The sequence below is a fragment of the Eurosta solidaginis genome, chromosome 2, assembly GCF_040869045.1.
Source record: "Eurosta solidaginis isolate ZX-2024a chromosome 2, ASM4086904v1, whole genome shotgun sequence".
Taxonomy (NCBI): domain Eukaryota; kingdom Metazoa; phylum Arthropoda; class Insecta; order Diptera; family Tephritidae; genus Eurosta; species Eurosta solidaginis.
In genome coordinates, this window is record NC_090320.1 from 203,578,444 (window position 1) to 203,592,492 (window position 14,049).

Here is a 14,049-nt window from a genome sequence, read left to right on the forward strand (position 1 = left end):
CGCCAACACTCTGTCACATTGTCGAGCACTTGGTTATGGGTCCTCTTATGTAACTTTAGCGCCGCCGGCTGAACGATTCATTTCTGTAAGTGTCATTGTATTTGTGCTTGTTTACTATCAAGCCCTTGGTTTGACCCGCAAATAAATACCTACATTTACGTAATTGTCAACCCTTCTTACCATGTGTTTTACGGCCAACAACAGCTGCTTGTACAAGGGCGCAGCATGTATCTCCCGCAACGGCCCACCCTGGGTGATGTGATTGTATAGCTCACCGCCGCGTATCCATTCGGTGACCAAATAAACACGTCCCAGTGTCTCGACCACTTCAAAGAGTCTAAATGGAAAGAGATAGAGTGAAAAAGTAGCGTGAAAGTGGTTAAATAAAAATGAAAATTCTGCAAAAAAACCACACTCAACCAACAACAATACACTCAAAGCACTGATTGAGAATAAAGTGATAGGGACAAATTGGCACGAAAATATAAACATAGAAAAAATCAAAGTGGCTTAGTCGAGCTTCAAGCTTTACTACTTCACAGCCACTTTGGAATTTTTCAATTTGGAATTTTTTTTTGGTGCTCTAACTTTTTTGCTTCTTTTCAATCTTTTTATTTGAAGCTTATTCGATAAGGATGACAATATATTACAAAGCAAATATTACACTCAGTATTAGCGTGCCCATGTTCTATCAAATGAGTTATGTTGCAATGGAAAAACTACAAAAATATAACATGGAATAACTACCGCTATGACCGAAGTTATAGATACACCTCACCTTCACAAATTGTGGTATTCTTTTATTGAAATGAAAAGCGAAAGTTAATTTTTCCTTAAATCAAATGGTGAACTTTACAGCTTCCTGGAAACATTTCTTCTCAACTACATTTGTAACGGTTTGGACAATTGTCAACCTCATCTAGACGGGGCGAATCCTGTTTATTTAGCAGGCGAGCGACCCCAAGATCCTCCGTTTCCCAAACATATTGTGACGAATATTAGTAATACTAAGTAATACTCACATCACTAATCTGATTCTATGTAAATAAAGCCACAAAAATAATATAGCAAGCTACCACACTTGTATGTACGTAAACAAATTAATCATCATGTGCACACATACATACAAGCAGCAGGGAGATACTCACAAACGCATGTCATCATCAGCTACTACTTCGCTCACATATACACACGCAAATGGTTACACACTACAAAAACACGCGCGTATGGCTGGTGACCAGGTAGAGGATTCTAGAAGAAGAAACAGCTAGACATTTGGGCAGAGAGTATGAAAGCAGCAGAAGCGTAGTCCGTATCAGTTTGATTTAAGCACGCTATTGGTTGTGAAATCAAGTGTTATTGTGAAGTACTTTCAAAGTAGTCTAATAAAGGCCATTTTTGCACTATTGTATATTGGAGTTATTTACTCAACAGTTTAGCAATTCGATCGTTAGCAGAAGATTTGGAATAAGCGGAATTTCACTAAATTCGTTACAATATATATTCCAAGCCGAGATACCAGGAATGGATTGAGCCAATTGCTCTTTTTAAGGGAATCGCATCGAGTTTGAAGTGTTCTTCTTTTTTGTATTTTCCCACAATATGTAGGCTCATATAGGGTCGAGTTTTATGCCAATTCCGAACGGAGTCTGCCTAAGCAGATGAAATTTTCTGAGTAGATTTTTATGGCACAAATACAAGTGAAGTGTTTGGCAAACTATTGGAGAGGTGCAAACTCGTTTCCTTCCTTCAAAAGTATTTTGATGCCAGTTGTCCCAGCACTTGAGTCGGAGTCTATCGGTTATCACACAGCCACAACACCACAACGGCCGCCAATAGCAAGCACAACGCTCCTGCCTAACTTCAGTATGATCTCTTTAACGGCCTACGATGTACGTGTCGCAAAACCTTTAAATTTTATTTAGATCTATGCATGACTTCTGGTTAAAATTTTCAAGTTAAAAACCTACCAAAATCAAAAATATGCAATTGATTGTCTGAACGCTTTTGTTTCTTTACCCCAGGTTAGCCCAGAAAAAAATTCTAAGCTGTGTGAAGCTTGCACGCCATAATACGAATTTTGCAATAAAAACTAAGTGGTTCGTTTGCCAAAGGCCAGCCCACTATTTTGATCGATTGCCCACCCTCGTAGAAGAAAAACCCTGAAAAACAAACGTAAAAACACACGTTTAATGAAAAATGCAAAGGAACAATATATCTCAGTTTTGTCGAAATCTAAAATATTGTCCTGGTCCGACCACTTTCTTTGAAATGTAGCTAGCCTACAGTAAATAAAGCATAGGTGGAAATAAAGAACAATAAAAGAAGGCGTGGTTTCGCCCTTTTTAATACCAAACTACTATGGGTAATATAGGTGTTATTGTAAGTTTTGGGTACCAAATACAGAAATTCTGCAAATTTAGAACAGCCTATAAGTTTTTTAGTAATCATAGTAGGCTGGAATTGGTGTTTCATTTTTGAAAATAAATTAGCTTCTGAAGTCAAACCCATTGTAAAAGTTTACAAGTAGGATATGTAACAGCACGCACACACACAGCCACGCTCACCTGATAAAAATGCTTGTTCTTGTTCGTTTTTTTTGTAGATGCTATTTGGCATGATTTGGCACTTTTTTACTTCATAGGTACCTAAAAGTGTAGTAGCCGGTAACGAAAACTGCGTAGAAATTTAATTTTAAATTTACACCCTTATTCATTTTCAAACGACACTTAATTACATCTCTTCTTAAAATCCATATGTTTTGGACCATTTTAGTTAACAAATTGAAAAGTCGGTTATTAACTCCAAAAGAAAAACCAATGGCTTTCCAACGAACACGGAGTATGATGGCGAAAAGTCAAGTAATCCACAGGATGCCTGCAACTTATTTGCTAAATCATTCCAAAAAGTTTATTCAAAGTTTACCTCTTCACCTTATCCTATATTTCACTCTGGGTACCAATGCCAAATTTCCAATTTCGTTGTTACCGCAGATGATGTTCTTCTGTCAATCTCTAAAACGACAAGTCGTACAAAATCAGATACTGAAGGGTTTTCTCCGATATTTTTCAAAATATGCGCAAACTCCATTGCAGAACCCTTAGCTCATCTCTTTCAAAATTGCTTGAACAGCGGAATTTTTTTGGACTCGTGGAAATTATGCTCCATAAATCCCATATTTAAGTCTGGTAACCGCAATGACATTTGCAACTACAGACCGATTGTTAAACAGTACTCGGGCAAAAATATTCGACCACGTACTTCAACGTGCGTTGTGTCTTATTCCACTTCCACAACTTCGACATATTTTAACTACAAACTAAATGCTAAATCTCTTAATCGTTGTCAAGAGATTAAAGATTTGGGTGTCATTTTTGACTCCAAACTCTCTTTTTTCAGTCATATTGACTTCATTGTTGCAAAGTCCTTTGCAATGGTTGGGTTCATTAGACGAAACACCAGTGACTTTAAGGACCCTATGACGTTGAAGGCACTTTATATCTCCTTGGTCAGAAGTCGCCTTGAATATTGTTCAATAATATGGAATCCTTTTTATGAATCTAACCCATATAATATTGAAAGAGTTCAAAAAGTGGTTACGAAAATTGCTTTACGGATGCTTCACTGGCCAGACGGCCTCCCATCGTATACCAGCAGGCGCAAATTGCTTGGTCTTCAGGCTTTGCATGACAGAAGAACTTGTATATCACTGATGCTTGCCTATAATGTAATAAACTTGATCATAAATTGCTCCGATTTATCTAATTTGTTCATTCCATATATTACACTGTGTGATCTTCGGCATAATAGATTATTTATCGAAATAACTCATAACACGGATTATGCTATGTATGAACCTATAACTAAGACTATACATCTAGCAAATCGATTCAGTAATGTTCTTAATTTTAATAACAGCTTATATAAGTTTAGGCTTCAATTGTTTTCTATTTTTAAGAAAGCATGTACTTTTAGACTGAATGAATTAAATAAATAAATAAAAAATGTTGATACTTTATTACTAATTATTATTGCTAAAATACGAGCAAAACAGTGGAGGGAGGTATTATTCGACGTGTTTTTGCCTCGCTTCCAATAATTCGATGACCTTTTCGCTTTTGGCTTATTGATACCAGGACAAAACGCGTGTTTTTTCATATCTCTTTCCCATTTTTGGATGGGTGATTGCAGTCGACCATGGTTCCAAACTTTTTTCGCGGAGAACTTTTGAACGGATAGAAAAACTTAGCACCCGTGTTTGTATTCTTAATGCTGGAATAACTACGTGTCCTCCGATACCCCAATTGAAGACCTTTGTGTAATTTTCTGTAGGACCCATATAGGTACACTTTACATTTTCATACTAAATTCTTTCAAAAAAATTTACCATCACAGCCACGGTTGCCACTTTGGGTCCATTTGGACCAAACTTGGTCCCCTCCAACCCCGTTTGGTCCAGTGGTCCTTTTTTCAATTTTGGTCCTTTTTGGGTGAGCCGTCACGATTTTGGTACTTTGATTTGATTTTTTTTACTTTCATAACAATACGCAACACTGATAAAAAACATTTGTTTTTTCGAACACCCTGTGAATGGCAATCGATTTTCAGTAACTCTCACCAGCAGAGCGGATAGCTATTGGCCGGATTTACATAGAACGCTTTGTTGTTGTTGTTTGAGCTCTAAGAACACTCCCCGAAGGCCTTGGGGAGTGCTATCGAGTTGATGGTCCTTTTCCGGATGCATATCCGGTACGTTCCCGTACCAAGCCCGACCACCTCGGGAACGATTTGTTATGACCACATACGACCTTCTAGGCCATCCCGCCCTCCCACCCCCTGGATCCATGAGGAGTTCGGGGTCGCCAGAATCTCGCCTGTTAATGAAACAGGATTCGCCACGGATAGGTGAGGTTGACAATTGGGTTTGGAGAAACTATATATTGCGCTGGCAACCTGAAAAGGTTGTGCTACACAACCCCTTGAATCTTGTATTTTAGTCGCCTCTTACGACAGGCAACCCATTGGGGGGTAGAACACTTTGTCGTGTAACATTGTGCGTGTCTTGAAGTGGCGTTAGTGCAACACAATTAGCAAATTTAATGTCAGATCCCGAAATAAAAGCGTATATGCTGTTTCTCGTCTATATTCTTAAAATTATAAATACCTTAAATAAGGAGTTCCAATCAGAAAAAATTCGTCTGCCATTCCTATACCATCAAATTGAAGCACACTTTAAGCTTATCTTAAGCAACTTCATGCATAATGAGTACATAAAAAATATTAAGGGAGTTCAGAATTTTGTGTATTTGGTGTTGGAAACGTTGCTACAGCAAATGAAAGCTACGGATCCTGAACAAATTTTTTTCGTTTTACATTTTTTTGCATATTTTGTTTAGTTTTGACAGTTGTCAATTTGCTATTCAAAATTGAAAAAATAAACTACGGGTTTTTATGTTGCGTATTTGGCATGACGTAGCAAATGCATAGCCGTATAATTTTTTGGCGTCTTGTGTAAAACTACCACACTCCCCTATTGCATGCTTAAATATTTTTGATTTAAGTAATAAAACTTATTACCTTGAATTAAAAAATATTTTTGTTGGAAGTAAAGCTGAAGTATTTCTTGAAAGCGATAACTTTACAGATGTATAACGACTTGGGGTAAAAAAAAAATCTTTTAAATTTTTATATTGAACTGTTAAAGCAAATGCAAAAACGATTTGATTTTTCTAGATGTGATATACAAGTTTTATGTACAATTACTCCCGATAAGGTATTAGCAGAAACCGAAACTTCTATAATACCGTTAATAAATAACTTTTCGTACTTGATAAAGTGCGATCAATATACCATTGCCATAGCACAGTTGCAAGATCAGGCAATTGTTAAGCTAGGTCCTAAAAAACTTCTGGTATTTGCCAAGAGGACGGCGTTATTCTACAACATAAATCCTGGTACCTGATTTGGGTTCTTCGTTTATTCGTCAAACGAATTCGGATAACACTACGGACACCTTCCGGCTATGTCAGGTCTTTATTGATCGTCCAGTTCAACCTGTTTTACAATATTTTTCCTTTCCTCTTTGCATTATCATTAAGAAACCACATTTCACCACACATCTCTCAAAAATTTTCTTTCTGACTTACTTTAATATATTGGGATGATGTACACATTCGAGTGTCGCAATTTCACTGGAAAGCATTCGCAATGCTTTTGCATCCAAACCTCCACGGTCAACTACTTTGATGGCCACTTTGTCTATAAAAAATAAATTGTAATAGAAGTGAATGAAAATCGAAGAGGAAAAAAATACAAAAAGTCAAGAGTTAATGAAAACAAATAGGCCAAGCGGATTTTAGTTCTGAGCCTCAATAAACAATTGATTGTTACAACTTTTGCTGTTCTAATGAATTGGATCTAATATAAAAATATATTCACATGTATGTATGTACGTATGTACATATGTAAGGTACGTAACTGCTTTTTACAATGACACATAAATAGAACGCCCTTATTCGCCCTCAAGTATTGCAAAATGTAAAGAAACTTGATTTAGTATGCTCGTTAAATGTCATTAGCAGCGTGGAGATAAATGTGATTTATGTCATAGCTCAGTTTGAAGTTGTCGCCCGTGGTCAATGCTAAATCTTATTGATTTGAGCTACTTATGTGAATGCAATAGATATCTGTAGAAAAAAAGCTGGTCGTTTAAAAACTTTCTTTATAACAAAATATTATTTACTGTACTGAGTAAACTGTCATGACCAACGTTGGGCGCATAAATATTTATGTTAACAGCGGCTTACACAACTTCAGTATAAAGGGTTACATAAAAAAATTGGAAAAAGAACTCACTTTTATTAACAAGAGAAATGTAGAAAAGTTGTGTCAAATTTGACAAGGAATGGAAAACGTTGTTGAAAATAAGTCCAGCTGGAGCTCGTTTTATTCCCAAATGTTATAGGTAGTGAATTAGCAGAAAGTGATTACCATCTCCATTTTATTAAAATATTGATAACTTAGAACGTGATACTTACCGCGCGTTAATTGATGCACTGCTAGCTTGACTTTGGAAAAATTGCCACGCCCAATATCGCCGCAAAATCTGTAGAGACCGATTCGTCGGCCGATGGTTACCTAAAATAAAAAAGAGGCGTAAAGTTCGATGTGTAAACACACTGGTGTAGTTCTAGAAAAACAATGCTTTTAAATTAACTAGAGGCCGTCCAGTGGTTGTAGTTAAGCCACAACAGAGGCTAATTTAAAAAAAAACAAGTAAAGGTGTCTAAGTTCGGGTGTAACCGAACATTATATACTCAGCGTGAGCTTCAATTGTACATATCATTTCAGATAATTTACTTTTCTACATAACACGTGGCACCGCTCGTTTAAAATAAAATGTCTCCCCATTTCCTCTTACAATAAAACTTGATAAGTGAAATATCATTGATTCAAAACTATTTTTTGCTAAGTTATAGCTTATTATTCTAGTCTACGACCCTTTTAAACTTGTTTTATATCTAAGTTGCCGTGGTTTTTAAGCGATCCCGTCCATTTTTACTCGAAATATTTCCTACTATAGGAAAAATTTGTGTACCCAATTTTATTACGATCCGTTATTTTTTCTTCGAGTTATGGCTACCGAAACATAGAAAATTGCTTATTCATAAAAGGGGCGGTGCCACAACCATTTTAAAAATTGTTTGTGTTTTCCTATTTAATGTTATAATTCAATTTAGATAGTAAAATTCTATTGATACAAAGCTCTTTTTCGATAAGATATAGCTTATTATTTTCGTCTACGAAACTTTCAAAAATATTTTATATAAAAGTGGGCGTGGTCTTTAGCCAATCCCGTCCATTTTTACTAGAAATATTTTCTGCTATAGGGAAAATATGTGTACACAATTTCATTACGATATGCTAATTTTTCTTTGAGTTATGGCTCCTGAAACATAGAAAATAGCTTAGTCGTAAAAGGGGCGGTGCCACGCCCATTTTTTAAGATTGCAGTTTTCCCTATTTATTGTTATAAATCCACTTGGGAAATGAAATACCATTGATATAAAGCTTTTTTTTGGAAAGATATAGCTTATTTTATTCGTCCACGACACTTTTAAAAATCTTTTATATAAAAGTGGGCGTGGTCCTTAACCGATTTCGGTAATTTTTCTTTAAAGCACTCCTTATAGTAAAGGCAACCTCTCTGCCGAATTTTGTTACGATAAGTTTAACAATTTTTGATATATGATTAATAATATTTGTGAAATTGATTTTATCACAAGTGGGCGGTGCTAATCCCATTTTAAAAATTTGTTTCTAATTTTTATCAAGAGTCTCAATATCAGTCCACATGTAAAATTTTAACACTCTAGATGTGTGATTCACTAAATGTTCAGGTTTTTGTGTTTTTCAAAATGTTATATATATAAAAAGTGGGCGTGGTTATCATCCGAATACTAATCTCTTCTGGGTCCAGATAAGCTCGTGTACCAACTTTGGTGAAGATATCTCAATATTTACTCAAGTTATCGTGTTAACGGACGAACGGACGGACATGGCTCAATCAAACTATTTTTCGATACTGATGATTTTGATATATGGAAGTCTATATCTATCTCGATTCCTTTATACCTATACAACCAACCGTTATCCAATCAAAGTTAATATACTCTGTGTGCAAAACACGCTGAGTATAAAAAAATATACATTCAATCAAGGTGTGATTCCAAGCTAAATTAACACGTTTTTTGTTCGGTTTGGTACAATTCATGGTAAAAACCCGAATGTGAAATAATAAATTATCTTGCCGTATTGGTTTGTATGTTGTAAATATTGTGGCGAATGTTGACATCACTAGGCTGTTAGTAGATAATCACGCAACAACAAAAGCATGAAGCAGCCACACTTATGTACAAGGCGACGAAGAGATATCTCACACACACACACATGTAGTCATCAGCCGAAGTAGTTACTCACATATACACACGCATATGGCTCTAAACTACAAATATATACGTATATAGCTGGTAACCAAGCATGAGCTAAAAGAGTTCTAGAAGGTGAAACGTCTAGACCTTTGTAGAAAATTGCGGACGAGGCAACGGAGAGTATAAAAGCAGCGGAAGCTGAGTAATCAGTAATCAGTTTGATTTAAACACGCAATTAGCTGTGAAGTACAAGTATTATTGTGACGTACTCTCAAAATAGTCTAATAAAGACCATTTTGTATTACTGAATATTGGAGTTATTTATTCGACAATTTAGCGATTCGAACGTTTCGACATAAAACGGATCATTCATCGATAAAGGCCCTAGATTTCATCTATAAAAGCCGATTACTCTTTGATTACATTTGATATCGAAAACAAACTATTAACACTTCGATAAGAAAGCCATTACTCGCTGTTCGAATTCGTTTTCGATTTTGGTTTTGATTTCGCCTCTTTCATTTCTTCTCCCCTCTTTTCCTTTCTCCTTGCCTTTTCTGCTACACATTACGCCTACACAGGATACCTCTCTAATACATTACGCTTACAATTACAATGTTTTACATTCTGGTTTCCTGTACATGCCTAACGCCTAATTTCTAGACTCCCCCATATCGTCAAAAAAGAAATGTTCACATATCAAACAAATTACTAATTCTGTTATTCTCGTCTAATACTTAGAAATACTTGACTTGACTTAGAAGTCTGTTGGTTTTTGATTTTCTACGTAAGTTCTAAGTTGCGTCCATGACTAAATCACAAGAGGTTTGCTCGGCTGACACATTTTTTGACAATTGCAGCCATTTTGCTCCCAAATCGAATTTACATCCGTTAACTGTGTTGTTTCTTTGCGATTTTTCGAAAAATATTAGTAGTAGAAATAGGAAGCAATCAGTTTACAAATACCCGATATGTACCGAACTACATAATTCCTTAGAACGATTTTTGTAATTTTATGATGAATTTATTAATTATTTGATTTTATGAAAAGTACGGACATCAAGAAATCGTGCACTTTCGTAAACCTATGAACATAGGAAACCTAAACCAATTGAAAATTTATCGCTCAACGTCAAAAAAATAGACTAGTAAATCGATTCACCTAAAAATTTCATTAGTAAATATTGGAGATGCCATAACGAAATGCACTCAGCATGTTAACTTAGTCATTCGGCATATTCGGAGTTCGTCTCCGTTTGTGAAATCGTTTTATATTTGGAATATTATGTGCATATATACTTATTTGGAATATTCGAACCTCGTGCGGTAGTATCAAACGAACGTGTTCTGAATATAGTAAACTAACGGTTTATCCAGAACACATCCATGAATACTTAAACGGAAAAGAGGTTTCCGAAATTTCAGAATAAAAAGCAATAGCAGGACCGCACAAAAGCTTAAATCTTCTGCCAAAATCAAGGCCGGAAAATAAAGTTCTAAGACAATAAGCCATTTTCTTTTATTTTGTTTGTCATTTCATTGCGACTGCTGAGTAGAGTATCACCCCATTTCCGCCGCCAGTTCGAAATCGTCCTATCTCAAAATATGTTCCAATAACTTCCCATTTCAGAATATGTCACAAAAACGCCGTATATCAGAATTAGGTTGGGGAATGCCTTATCTCAGTATGCTTTTCATTAACTCCCTCTTATGTCAAAGTGCATTGAGCTTATGCTCAGATAGGGTGTTTTGGAAAACAATTTTTAGATACATAGTGTATTTTTGGATAAAATTCTGACGTACGGCATTCTTCGAGAATGGCCAGGCCAAAATAATTCTTTATCAATTCACGAAATATTTAGTAGAAAATTAATTATTTCTCCCAAAACTTGTTGCAATTTACAAATTTATTATCACTACTAATATACTACTAAAAAGGCTTTTCTACTACAATTTTCGCTGGAGGGGATTGAACTAGTCCCCGTTTTCCTTACTTCGTAAAAGCAACCACTCCAGATTTTTAAATTTGGGAGTGTCAAAGCTCTGTCATCATTGGAGAACAAACCTCTACGAATTGAATCATGAGTTGCGTCATCGTGCTTGGATATAATTTATGATTTAAACTTCATTTTGATATTTCTTTGAACATGTTGGTATTTATTTCAGAGATATTTCATCTTTGATCCGTGCCAAGTCAAGTCAAGTTCATGCTATGTAAGAGTAATGAAATCTTTATTCAGTTAAAACTAAATTAATCACCATTTTGTAGAACTCCCCTCATTTTATAGTTCGCCGAGCGCCAGTCTCCACAACTGATGATCTCTACGGGTCTTTGGAATGCTCAGCTTTCACTTTCTCTAAGCCTTATTATATCTATTGACAGTTCTTATATTTTTACTTATGCTCATGGCGTTGGAGATTACTTTTATTATAGGATTATCAATGTTTACTTTCATTCAAATCTTTTATTGTCCTTTTATTATTAAGTAAATGCATTCTCTATCTGGAGCCCTATTTCTCTCATAAAAGCTTATCAAATAAACTTTCCAAATAAGGATTTTATTTGTAGATTCATACAACTGAAACTCTTTGTAATGGAATTAATTGAGTTTTAACCTTAGCTAATGGCGTGGACCCAAGTGCGGGGCTGTGAAGTGTTGGAGATCATGTGTAGGTTTTACAACCTAAGACTAACAGCTTGTGACGGGTAATCTCACTGGACACTGCCTTCTGGCGTCACATGCCTTAAAATAGGGCTTGTTCAGTTATATCAGATGATCAGGAAGTGCGTGTTGGGGGAGGAAACGATCGAGCACGTATTGTACTGTTGCGTTGTTGTTGTTGTAACGATAAGCGCACTCCTCCGAAGGTTTTTGGGAGTGTTACCGATGCTGATGATCATTTGGCGGATATAAATCTGGTATGTTCTGGTAACAAGCACCATTAGGGTACCAGCCCGACCACCAGGGATGATTTTATATGACCACATTGAACCTTCTAGGCCATAACATAATATAGGTCCTGGTTCTTGATAGGAGTTTTTCAGTTTGGTCATTAAACAAATTTCGGGTGACACTACGGACTCATTCAGTCTATGTGAGGCCCTCATGGACCGGGCAGTTCAACCTAACCTCACAAAGAAAATCCTGGATTCAAGTAATTGACGTAGAAATAAATTGATTCAATTGGAAAAAAGTTTTTCTAAGCGGAGTCGCCCTTCGGCAGCAATTTAGCGAAAACTCCGAATGCATTTCTGCTATGAAAGGCTTCAACATTAAATCTTTTCTACCTTGCAGACGCCGTTCGTAGTGTTGTTGTTGTAGCGATAAGGGCACTCCCCGAAGGCCTTGGGGAGTGTTATCGATGTTGATGGTTCTTTGCGGGATGCAGATCCGGTACGTTCCTGTACCAAGCCCGACCATCTCGGTATGCCTGTCTTAAGAGGCGACGAAAATACCAGATTCAAGGGGTTGTGTAGCGCAACCCTTTCAGGTTACCAACGCAATATATAGCTTCTCCAATCCCAATTGTCAACCTCACCTATCCGTGGCGAATCCTGTTTCATTAACAGACGAGATTCTGGCGACCCCTAATTCCTCATGGATCCAGGGGGTGGGAGGGCGGTATGGCCAAGAAGGTCGCATGTGGTCATAACAAATCGTTCCCGAGATGGTTGGGCTTGGTACCGGAACGTACCGGATCTACATCCGACAAAGGACCATCAACATTGACAACACTCCCCAAGGCCTTCGGGGAGTGTCCTTATCGCTACAACAACCACAACAACAACCATCTCAGGAACGATTTGGTATGACCACATGCGACCGATGAGGCCAGACCGCCTCCCACCCCCTAGATCCATGAGGAATTTCGGGTCGCCAGAGCATCGGATGTTAATGAAACAGGATTCGCCACAGACAGGTGAGGTTGACAATTTGGTTGGAGAAGTTATATGTTGCGCTGGCAACCCCTTGGAAGGGTTGCGCTACACAACCGCTTGAATCTATTTGGTATTTTAGTAGCCTCTTACGACAGGCATATCTACCGCGGGTATATTTTAACCCCCTAATCCGCTGGGAGGAATGTTGTTTCTCAACATTCGTCGTTCGTAGTCGGTGTCAATCATGTCCCGTCTCGGCAATTTGTAGACAAAATCAAAAGGAGCACCGCGAAAAACGGAAGAGAAGTTTGGCCTAAATTTCTTCGGAGGTTTGTATTTATTTATTATTTATGCATGTTTTGAGAACGATACTCACATTTCAAGTATGAATCGTTTAGATAACGAATAGCTACTTATATCGAATAAGTTTCCCCTAACTTTTAGGCGAATACATTTTTTAGCTGTGTATGAATTCAATAAAGTTATAAATGTTTAACAAAATGTCATTTTAATCTTCAATATTCGATGCAGAATTAATTTCCCTATCAAATAATCTACACGATTTGTTAATTGGTAATTTTACGATGTAAAGAGCTAATTAAATTTCAGCTGCCGCATATTCCCAGTAAAGCCACAAATAAGCATCAATGCGTTGTATAGGTAAAGGTTAATTTAATATTTTAATACCTACACGTGCGAATAAGCACAAATTATGCATGCATCCATACATACATACGTGTGTAACTACATATGTGCTTTAGCTATTGATCGTCATCTGTACAAACTTTTTCTAGTAGGTGAAATGCAAGTGGGTACAAAGGTTATACAAATTTGTGTTGGTGCTTATACGAAGTCACTCAATCATGTCACTCATACGCCCTGTCAGCCCAAGGTGCACCACTCCACAAACAATACATTGTACGTGTCAAAACGATATGACGCTGTGTACTTATGGTTATTACCATTAATCTTTCGGCTGCTGAGAACTTTGAAAATGTCAAAAACTTGACATGAGTAGTGCGGTCGTATTTGCTACAACTAAGGGGCGCAAAGAAATGGCGGCCACCGTGGTGTGATGGTAGCGTGCTCCCCCTACCACACCGTATGCCCTGGGTTCAAACCCCGGGCAAAGCAACATCAAAATTTTAGAAATAAGGTTTTTCAATTAGAAGAAAATTTTTTCAAGCGGGGTCGCTCCTCGGCAGTGTCTGGCAAGCGATCCGGGTGTATTTCTGCCAT

The 14,049-nt window shown here is 37.0% G+C and overlaps 1 protein-coding gene across 1 annotated transcript in view; it reads right to left on the bottom strand.

The window, feature by feature from the left end:
* LOC137240537 (serine/threonine-protein kinase SIK3) overlaps positions 1-14,049 on the bottom strand; it is a 66,771-nt gene that overhangs the window by 33,136 nt on the left and 19,586 nt on the right. The window contains exons 2-4 of the mRNA XM_067766962.1: positions 7,038-7,137; positions 6,147-6,258; positions 181-337 (exon numbers count right to left, since the gene is read on the bottom strand). Of these exons, the coding sequence (XP_067623063.1) occupies positions 181-337; positions 6,147-6,202 (213 nt within the window). The 5' untranslated portion in view covers positions 6,203-6,258; positions 7,038-7,137. The remainder of the gene's footprint in view (positions 1-180; positions 338-6,146; positions 6,259-7,037; positions 7,138-14,049) is intronic.